Here is a 12,102-nt window from a genome sequence, read left to right on the forward strand (position 1 = left end):
AAAAATTATTTTATTACAAATTTATTTTTCATCAATAAAATTCAGACGGATCAAATGGTCATTAAATTGTAGTTTTGTGACAAATTTCAAATAAATATATCGGTTTTCATGAATCTTAGTTTTAAAAATAATAAAGGTAAAGTTTATATTATGCAGAGACAATAAGACGTCTGATCATGTTTATCACGAAAAACGATGTAATGATGTATCCGGTACTGTCGATGTTTAGTGAATTATAAATTTTAAAAGGATAGTAAAAAAACATTACGTGACAACGTTCCATTTTATATTTATCTTGTGTCATTACTTTTTTAGCTTCAATAGAATAAATTTTATAACGATTATAAAAATTATTTAAAAAAAGAACTTAACATAAAATATTAATTGGATCAAAAGTTACTGAATTTATCATATTTTTGTGGCTCAATCTGTATTTATGAGAACATATATGTTTGCTACGTGTCAAACTACCTCATTAACGTTTGTACTTTAAATTTTTTTTCTCAAATGATAAAAAACGACTTTTATGGTTTTTCTTAATAAATTTCAAATAGTAATGAATCATCACCGCGTATATTATTATTATTATTACTTATAAAGATTTTTAAAAAATTTTAAGAATCAAAAACAATTCCTTTATAAGTGAAAAATATAGACTATTATCTATATACTTTTTATATTATATTAAAATATAGGTATAAAGTTTATTGATATGATAAATGTACAATGACATTATTAAATACCGTGTCTCATAATTTCTCTTGTACTTAATGTACCCAAAATTAGTTCTGGAAATTAATTAATTAACACATTAACAGAATATTTAGTAATACAGTTTCATAGCAAAAATTGTCACTTAAGAAAACTTTATACATTGCAAAAAATAATAAAATTATTTATAGATTATAAATAAAAATTAATTTAATTGTTAAGTTGATTTTCAAAAATGCGTGTACACAACAACGTTTATTTTTTAATATTGTTGCTTGTACTATACAAAACAACATGCTTCAACCAATTTTAATAACACATCTGAATAATTCAGATGTGGTATTTATTAAAAGTAAATTATTAACTTTAAAAGATATTGATGGCACCAAAATCAAAACTAAATAAAATTATTTGAAAAGAACTGACTAAAAAATTTTCATCTGTGATCATATTAAGTTGTTATTTTTTCGGGTTGGTATATTTTAATTTAGATAAATAGTAAACTATAAAAATAAGTTCCCGATAAAATTGTTTTTACTTTATTTTAAATATTATAACTCAGATGTCACGTCAATTCATCACGTACTTTCTTCTAAGAACAAACACGATTTTTTTCTGATTATCCTTAAATTTTAAATAGATGTCACTCTTGAAAATTAAATAAAAATTTTTTAATAGAATAAATCTGATTACTTGAAGAAAAAAATTTGGTTACCATTTAAAAATCGAAAATTGATATGGGTTTCAGATATAAGGAATGGTAGCAAAAAATTTATTTTTCGTGTAAATAGATCAACAAAGATCCATTATTGTTGAAAAAATAAAATAATGATTAGCTCTAATATTTTCAAAGATATTTCGTGAGGCGTATTTAAGATATTCCAATGGTTATCAGAAGACAGAGGCTAGGGAAATGACGTACATTTGTGATAGTTGATTTTCTATTATTATTATACTTCATTATTTTCGATAAGCAATAAAAATTATTAAATTCATAATCTGTTTAAATGATAAAATTTCATAGTACGCAATGAATGGACGTGACACTAAAGCTCTAGAGTTTGATGTGGTGTAAATCTATAAATTATTAAAGCAATATCATTTAACAGCTGTCAAACAGTTTTATAGTTAAAATCTATTTTGATGCCTTACATGTTTTATTGTGTGTTTATTATTTGCAGTTAAAACTCACATACTACACCAGACAGACTCCTGTCGCTGCTGGCTGTTAGATATTTCTAAAAATAAGGGTAATGCTTCATGCCAACAGTGTAACTTGTATGCAAAATTTAATCTCATGCATGGCACACAATAACTTATGATATTCAAAAGCACTCGTGTTCCATAGGCTATAAATTGGTACAAGTGCATATGAAGAATTTTACTTCAAACTAACTGTATTTACCGCGAAGCTAAGACTATGCACACATGGATAGTCACGAAGAATTCAAAATTACCACATAAAACTATTAATAAAAGAGATGTACTTAAAATATATATTTTTAATAGATTTGGTTTTACTTCAAATGTTTTTTGTTTAAATAGTGCAACAGAATGGCAACTAATGATATTTCACCGACTTTCATTTCCGCTGTATCCAAAATAGGAAGAACCGCACCGAGACAACATTCTTAAAGGAATTCGTTCAAACAAACTAACTACAGAACACATGTGGACATCGAACGACCCAAACCTCCTTTAACGTGGATTATTCATATAACGGAATCTCGTGGAAATGCGAAAAATTTTAAAGCAAAGAATACGCCCAATATACATCGTGGTTACTAGACTTTTGAAATTAAGCAAATTGTCTATGTTATAACCATGACACAAATTAACCAAACAAATTTAGGCAACTTAAGTTAATATTCAAATCATTAAGAATAAATATTTAAACATCTATGATGTAAATGTTTACAATTTAACATTAAAATAAATTATATTGATTTCAATTTTCATATATATATATATATATATTTTTTTCAAACTAAGTATTATACTGAAACAACACATTACAACAAGAGAAAATTATTAAACTATAATACAATTTTTGTTCACTCTTTAAAAGTCCAGATGTATTAATATTGACTCAACAAGAGTCGGTGCTAATAGATTACGAGACATGCCCCCATGCTAGCTAAATTAATGAGCAAAAAAAGTTTTTTTAATATAAAAAAATGTTAAGAGACACGTAAAATGTGTTTGCACAAGACCCCGCGAATTCAAGTGCCAACTCTGAGCCTAACTATTTGCTTACGGCATTAATAAAATGAAAAATCATATTTTTCTCAAAAAAAAAATTCCAACAGTTGAAATACTTTATGATTTCAAAATCAAGATAAACAATTTATCTAAAGAATATTTTACGAATCACTTGGAGAAAGACGTCGTAAACCATAATGGGTAAGGCAAACATTACTGTTTGTACTCTTAAGCCTATTTTAAAACTACCATAGTGAACGTTTAAAAAGTTGAGCGATAAATTTCCAAAAACTTATTAAAACAAAACATTATTATTGCATTGTATGTTATTTCATTGTTTTTCGCAAATTATAGCCTAAAAATCGTATGTTAACCAGCTTGTCTTGAGAAATATATGAAAGATTTACCTTAAGAATTATTTATACAATTTTATTACCTGCAACAGAGCTATAACTAATCTTGTAAAAGCACCGCTACGAACAACTATGGTGCTAATAGTGGTAGCCGGCGGACGGGTATTTTTCCGTTCCATCCCGCCGCCGGTACTTGGTAAAATTGTTCACTATTTAAATTTGTTACTAACGATTTACATCAAGAAAAAAAAGCCAAAAATAAGAAGATGAATAAAAAAATCTCACACAAAAACGCACTGCACAGATCACCTGCAGCAAAAACCAGTAGGTAACATAAGTACTATTATTCTTACGGCGACACCACAACGACCACTCGGACGGTCCACTGAGTTAGAACTGACTGCACGCGCTCGAGATGACCACCAAAACCGTCATCGCAAACCTTCTACTCTACCCTCCTACCTTTCAGTAAGACAAACGAAGCTGTTACTCACTTGCAATTTTGTTTTCATACGTGTGTGTGCACTTAGCATTGACAATGAAAATTATTATTAAAAATATCAAACGATTATTCTCCTTTTTTATTCCTTTGTTATATATAAACAAGTGTTAAGTATCATCACACCATTTACATGAATACAATAATTAATACATTATCATAAAAGTACAAACAAGAAAAGTAAGTAAAGTACATACAATTATCCCCTCTTTATAGAGGGGATAATTATTCAGTTTTGCTGTATAATATATTTGTACCCACACATAACATATTTGCGGTTTTTATTTGTCCTTTTTTTCAACATAGCTATATCTTATATGAGTAGTCGTAATGACAATTAACTAGCAGTTATAAATTTTACTACTATTTACCGCTTTACTGACAGTCGTGTATCTAATGAACAACAGCATTTCAATTGCTCATTACAAACCCACAAATAAATACGTTACTTCTAAATAAACTATCAAGTAATTTATCTATTTACATCGCAATAAAAATAAAAATAAATTTCCTTCCTCGCTATAAAAATACACTTATTACTTTAAAATATTGTAAGGGTAAATAATTTAAAACCATACAAATCTCAAAAAATGTTTAGTAATTTCATTAAAAAATTATATGAAATGAATTTAACTAAAAATTTTCAAAATATACATAAAGTACAATAAGAATTATTTGAATGCTTCAAAAAAATTGATTACAACATGCAATGGCTAGTCTAAGGTAACAAACGAGTTATACATCTTTGCTATCTCACGCTTTTACTTTAAAAAATTGTAAAAATTTAACACAGTTGTAATAAGTTAAATATTTCTTTAATATATCGCATTTCAAATCAATTTTTGAATAAGAAGAAGGAACATTAAGTAAATTAAGCATATATTCAAATGATATGCATTTATGTAAAAATAAGATAAATCCAATATATTTTTAAGACAGACTAGTGTTTAAATAAGCACATATTTTAACCTAGATCTTAATGAATGATGTTAACATAGCCTTTTGAAACCCAAACATGAGTATAAGTTCTTAAGAATAATACAATGTCACATTAATAATTATATTGCAATGGTTTAATATGAAGAATTAAAATATTACATTTTCTATAGACCGATAGTCATTTGCCATATAAAAACATTCGCAGTAATAAATCACCTAGAGTTTTTACACACTACGGGAAATCGTAAATTCCGACAAAAATGACCCTGCCAAAATTTTACAAATAAAAACTCCAACAAATCTGAAAAATTAAATCTACAAATTCCCACAAAAATGAACCTTACCAAATTTTATATAAGTAATTTCCGATAAAACTGATTAACTACATTATACAAACTCACAAATATGAAATTTCCTAAAAATCTTATTATTCATTGACACATATACGATCGCCTAATTTGTGTAAGCAAAATTTAAGGGTATTGGTAAAATAACAAAAGTTTTGTTTAAAGTAGGTAAATAAAGATAATTTACAGAGCTCATGAACAAGAATTTTTGTAATTACCCTAAAATTAAAAATAACGATTTATATTTTAGTAAGTACAATTCTTGTATTTATCGAATTTATGCTACATAACAACTATATTTTAAAAAATTTAGATTTTTCACAGACAAAAAAAATTACATGTTAAAACTTAAGTTTTATATAATAAATAAATAATAACATTATAGTTATAATGTAATTATTTATTCTGCTACATATACGCATATGATAATGATGTCATTATTTTTACTTACATCATTAGGGTTATCCATTTGTACTTTAGGAATAACTTTTTTCTTATTTTCATTAGTTCTATCACATGCAAATACTGGTGAAAGCATTTGTAACCTTCTAGCTTCCATCATTTCTTCTACAACCTTATCAACGTCAAACTGAAATTCAGTAAAATTTTAGAAAGAATATTTTTAAAATATTATTACATTTTTATCTATTTAAATTAATTATATAATAACATGGCTAAAAGTATTTTCAAAATATACGGATAATTATTTATGTATTAAATATTAAAAACCTAGTAATATGAAAAATAATTAAATTTTACTACGATAGTGCACAGCTCATAAATTCAATATCTACATATCGTGGAAGTAAGCAAAGCTAATATTTAAAATACATTTTTTTATAATTATTTTGAACTTAACTCTTTGTAAAAGGGTGTGTTTATAAATTTATTTTATTTAATTAAAATGTTATTTTTTTACATTTTTCATAAAAAGAAAAATTTAATTAATTGAACAAACTCTTAATTATATTTAAACTAAATCGTTATATGATTTATATTATATCATGTAAGAAGTAACCAAGTGACAAAAAAATTAAATTTTATATTGATTAAATATTGAAAAATATAAAATTACTTATGAATGTATTAAAGCATTTATGGATTGTCTTGTTGCTTGAAGTCCTTAAAGATGTATCCATGTTTACAGTTGAGTTCTGACAGTATAGTTGCAACCACCAACTAGCAACCATCGCTCTAAAGATGGACTCTGCAATGAGTTCGAAACGTCAGAACTGAACTGTAAACATGGATACATCCTTAAACACTTCAAGTATAAAATTACTTTTTCTAATTTAAGATTTTATCGACTTTTAAAGTGTTTCAAAAATAAAATAACTTGGCCATGTCTTATACAATTGCAACTATATATATATAATAATGTATACTTCTACATCTTCTTCATTGTCATTATCAGAAGCAACAGGTGTACACGAACCGTATGAAGAAACTTTTGAACTGAGGCATTCAGAAACTGAATAATAGTCGTCGTCACTGTCAATTTTTTCCATTTCTCTGAAAATTAAATGATAAATCTTAATAATCTTGATAAAGTATAGAAGTTTAGAGAAATTTCAATGAATAAAATAATATATATTTTTGGATAACTTTACAAAGTTGTCTAAAATTATACCACTGTGTTGTAATATAAATTTACAATTTTTAAAATCGTTAAATTTCAACATCTTTTAAACTTTTTTTACTTAAAACTATCATATATAAATATAATAAACATATTTTTTTCATATATATATATACCTTAGGTATTTTTATTTTTTTAGGTGAATTTTTTTCTTTGAGAATCCAACCTTTAACCTGATTATTGAAGGGGATTCAAAGTTGCTACTTTAATATAAAAAGTTAACCAATCTTTAAAATTAACTTTTAAAAATATTTCAAGAATACTCCAAGCTTTAACATATGTTAAATAAAAGCTTATGTACTATTTGTTTAAAAAAAAAATTGTCCCATCAACTTATCTTCTATGAGTAAGTAACCACCAAAATTGAACAAAAAATATCATTTTTGTTTAAAATGTCACTGTCTATCGTATTAAATTTTATACTTAAAACTATCATACATTTTTAAAAAATTAACGAATTAAAATACTTTTTTTAGTATAAATACAATAGGTATTATTATTTAATTTGATATAACCTTTTAAAAATCTACTCAAAGGAACATATTCAAAATATCAACTTTGCACAAAATGATAACTTTTTCAACTTATATTTTGAAAATGTTTCAGAAATACTGACACTTAAATAGATATCTTAAATTAAAAGTTATATTACGTACTATAATTTAAAAAAAAAAATTGTCCCAACACCTTGTCATCTATATTGAACAGCCCCTGATATTTGTCAAAAATGTTTTTTTTTATTGTAAAAAAATCACTTTTTTTCAAGTTGTTATAATTTTCTTTTTAAATTTTTTTTTCAGTTAATTTGTCTACATTTAAGATCATTCGGTAAATTCATATAGCAGAGAGATGACAATTACCCAATTTAAGTCCGCTTTTACAAAAAAAATTATAAAAATTATTTAAGTGATAATTATACATACTTTCATCGAGAATTTATGTAACTTTTAATGTGAATCCAATTAATATATTAAAAAGAAAAGGTTGTCCTTATCAAAAAAAAAGTTATAGGTAACAATTGGTTATGAAAATTGACCTAACAAAATATAGATTCTTTTAATAGCCACATGATAGCTACTCTTATTCACCCAATTTTTCTTAAAATAATAATTATGTTAAGAAAATTATTTTTGGTGTATTTTAGTTACATATATTTCCCAAAAAAGATTTACCAATCTTTCTAGCAGTCAATAGCTTATAATAAATTATAATTTCAATTTCATGACTGAAATAATAATTAACTAATGAAGGTAGAATAATAGAATTAAGAGAGTTCACTTTCTTTTTCTTTTTATAAATCTGTACTTTCAATTATTTTTTATACGTTCGCTATAGAAATAATGAAATATTCAACTACTTAATAATATGTTAAAATTTCTCCGTGAAAACTATAATAGAAAATATTGAACATCAATTTCATAGTAAATTTAATTTCTATAATATGTATTTATTCCAGTATAATACTTATAAATCATTAAACTAATAATCAGGATATAATTAAAGAAATAGAAGTTGATGTATTTTGGAATAATTTAAAAATCATTTTTTTAAATTAAACACTGTCAAAAGATTTGCATTAAAGTATTTTTTATGATAGTGATTCTAATCATTGTCAGATATCATTATACTTGTCCCAATTATGCTGTGTCCTCACTTTGCTAGGGTCTTTCATATGCGTCGGCATACACTTCATTTTAAAAAATTTTACAAATAATTTTTAGAAAATTCCACAAAGTAAACTGAAAGTATTTTGTATAATATTATTTTTCATTATTAAGTAGGTTTAATAATATTACGTGTGTTATTAAGCTATATTCATATTCCATTAATTATCACAAAAGAAAAAGTAGATTGTTTTTTAAATTTTTTTAAACTTCCATTTTGATATATTTGAATAGCACACAAAAATACAAGCGATATTATTTTTTGACAATTTTTTTTAAATGAAGAAAACGCATAAAAATAAATTCATTATATAATTTGTTTTATTATTAAGTCTTATTCAAATTTTACAATTAAAATTTAATTACTTGAAACCTTTTGCGGATTAGTGGCGTATTGGAAGGGGATGAAATCCCTCAAGATATATTAATTTAAAATTCTAAGATTTGTATTGAGAATATAGTATCATAATATACCATAATATCGTCCACTTCCTGAAGTGAAACCTCAAATATACCTATGTTGTGAGTAATGACGTTATTTGATATTTACCTGATGTAAAATTTATCAGATATTAGTGGATAGACAATAATTATGATCAAAGTAAAATTTAATGTTCCCGCATTTTGAACATAGATTTTAAAAACATAGATAAGACATTAATGCTTTATCAGTGAAGACTATGGTGATAGTAAATTAAGGCTATTTGTTTGCAATATTACATTATAAGATTTTACTTTTTATTATTTAATGGTTAGTAATAAATAATTAGTATGATTTATGTAATTCATAATAATGTAACAGTTATAAGTTATAATTTATAACTTATTACAAAATTAAAATTATGCGTTTATCACAATTAAAATGTAAAAAAATGGCCTCCATATTCATATCAGTTCAAGACCGCGAAAACACAAGGGCTTCAATTATGAATGTCCTATACATGTTTATAAGATCGATGGTTCCGAAACACCTTATCTATTATTAATAAATTATCAATATTGTTTGTTATTAAAATTTTGGACATCAATCATAAAAAAAAAACCCAGCACAGTGGGGTCGTGGCATAGTTGGGTCCAGTATAGATGATATCTGACAGTGATTAAAATCACTATCATAAAAAACGCTTCGATGAACATCTGTAGATAGTGTTTAATTAAAAAAAAAAATTTTTGTCAAATAGTAGGTCGTGAGAGCTGAGAAAATATATGATAGGTACAAAAAAAAAACCACATAGTAAAATAATATTAATATGAATTTCTACTCACGAGAGGAGACTACAATAATGGGATCCTTGATATTTATTGAAGTTATTGAATCTAAATGAGATAAAAATCAAATGTGTTAAACATTTTCTTCTAACTCAAAAAGAATTAAGAAAAAATTCAGTGCCACCGGCATAAAAAGACCCAAGTATTACCGTCTCAGAAACTGTACGTCTCATTCGTTACTTAATAAAAATGGAAATTTAGCTAGTTCAAATTTTAAAGTTATTTTTCTCGACTTTAAAGAAACAAAAAAATTTAAATATGTTTAATTTTTTATACTATGTCATTTAGATTGATATAATATTTATGAAAATCAGTGTAATCTCCTTATAATAAAGTAAAATACAACACCAAGAATTTTAACACAAAAATAGCATATTTTTGAATACGGTAGCTACTTTCACCATGAAAACAAAATAAAGTCCGAAATTTTTTTTTTTCATATAAAGCTAATGTAATACTTTTATATTATAAAAGTGTCAGTATTTCCGGAACACTTTCAAAAGTTAAGTTGAAAAAGTTGTCATTTTGAATTTATAGATGTCAATATACGTAAGATAGATTAATCCACCTTGAAACAGTTTTTACTATCTAAATTTTAAATTTATCATGGAAAAAAAATGTATTTGCGAAAGTATTCACGTCAGCGGTTACAATTACTGGGGTACGGTATCTATAGACCTTTATGAATTTAAGATTTATAGTTTCAACCAAGTATTTTTATTTATAAAAATGTATCATCAGTTTTGTTTTATACAATTGTTTTTTTATTTCGTTTTGCGTTTACAATATATTACTACTGTAGCAAATAAAATCGTTATTTTGCTTATACTGGAACATTTCAATATTAATCTACCAATCAGTCATAGTCATTAGCTTGGTTTTACAGCCATCTATATTTATACGATGATTCGGGGATGAGCCTTACACAATTTTAGCACACTGGATTTTTGTTTTAGTTGTGCCACTGATTGTGAAAATGACATATGTCATAAGTAAGGGTCTAATTAAGGTTTTAGTTATGCTATCAATCACAACGATAAGTAAAATATTTTTCTTTTCACATTATTAAATGAAATTTATTTTAGCTTTTTATCACTAAATATTTTATAAATTATACATATACACCACTTAGATATTTATGTTTTTAGATTTTAATAGTGCAACGATGTCGACTCAATTTATTCCTGTCGAATACGTGTTTTCAGAGAAAAATAAATCGGAAGACAGTTTTTACGCTTGACAATTGTTGTGAATTTCATAAATAATTTTTTAAAAAATTGACTGTCACTAAATAATGAAATTAATTAAAATAATTTTATACTAGATAATACATTGTGTAGTCTATTTGTAGCCTACTTCCCATTATAGGACTGTACATGTGATTGATCGAGTGTGCGCAAATATTCATGATATTAATATGAACGCTATAAATATATAAGAGTATAAAGGGGATTTCTCAAATCACGTTTATTTTTTTGATGAGGCATTTTGCCAGATTTTTTCTAGTCATGAACATTTTACTCTCCCATTAAAATGATGTTGCATAAATATTGTAGAAAATTAAAACTCCTAAAAACAATGATTGGTATATGGTAATAATGGTAATTATAGATATCACATTGTTAATATTTAAGATGTAAAGGAATCAATATATCTTTTGATTGTAAAATATTTGTCTTACAAAACAAAAATGATCATACAATTATTATAATAAGTATTATGGCCGTTTACACAAATAGATGAGACAAAGGTTCGTTCTTAAAAACGAATATATTTAAGAAACAAATATCTTTAGATCGCGTTTGATAGTTTGTTTTATTAATGATTCTTACTATTAATAATTTATATATTATTATTTTAACTATAATATTGTTTTTAAAAACATACTTCGACGTTGGTAAATAATTATTGTTTGTGTTGAGTGCTTAACATGTGGGTTTTTTGCGCTTTAAACATTTAAATACAATTGAAATAGTATGCAAATAAATTGCAACTATAGTTTTTAATACGAAATAAAAAAAATTAATTTTTTATACATTTTTTATAAAATTAACTTTAAATAATGAAAAAAAACCTTTAAGAAGGTTTATTTGTTTAACATGAAAAGTTACCAAGAACGGTTTGTCGTGAAACACTAATGACGTCCAGAACACTTAAATGAGATCTTTCCACATTTTTATATATTGTTATATTTTTCTATTAGATAAGCGTGTACGACTGCATGATTCTAGTGCCAAAATAATTTATTTTAAACTCTTCCCACCCAAAATATTTGTACAAGCATAATGTCTCTAACCTCTAACATGACGTTGGTGCAAATTTTAGGCTAAATAATTTATTATAATGTTTAATTGACTCTTAAACTTAGGAGTGTTTTATTTTATTACGATAGATTTAAGTGAAAAATAAGCTAACATAAATATAATAAATTACTGAAACAATGATTTAAACTCATAGTCGTCACTAGTTTTGATAAATT

General features: G+C 25.0%; 1 protein-coding gene across 7 annotated transcripts in view; it reads right to left on the reverse strand.

Annotated features, from left to right (window-relative positions):
• LOC126904246 (muscle M-line assembly protein unc-89) overlaps positions 1-11,776 on the reverse strand; it is a 43,625-nt gene extending 31,849 nt beyond the window's left edge. For 2 of the 7 annotated variants that reach the window (XR_007703699.1, XM_050683121.1), the window contains exons 1-3: positions 11,511-11,776; positions 6,437-6,563; positions 5,503-5,640 (exon numbers count right to left, since the gene is read on the reverse strand). Coding sequence is in view for 6 of the 7 variants with exons in the window: in XM_050683121.1 (XP_050539078.1) it covers positions 5,503-5,640; positions 6,437-6,559 (261 nt within the window). In the remaining variant the exon portion in view is untranslated. Of the gene's footprint in view, positions 1-3,349; positions 3,703-5,502; positions 5,641-6,436; positions 6,564-11,510 lie in introns of those variants that run through there. The other 5 variants (XM_050683117.1, XM_050683116.1, XM_050683122.1 and 2 more) reach the window with 3 other exon arrangements.
• Positions 11,777-12,102: the final 326 nt, after the last annotated feature.

Source organism: Daktulosphaira vitifoliae, unplaced genomic scaffold, assembly GCF_025091365.1.
Source record: "Daktulosphaira vitifoliae isolate Bord-2020 unplaced genomic scaffold, ASM2509136v1 Scaffold_4, whole genome shotgun sequence".
Classification (NCBI taxonomy): domain Eukaryota; kingdom Metazoa; phylum Arthropoda; class Insecta; order Hemiptera; family Phylloxeridae; genus Daktulosphaira; species Daktulosphaira vitifoliae.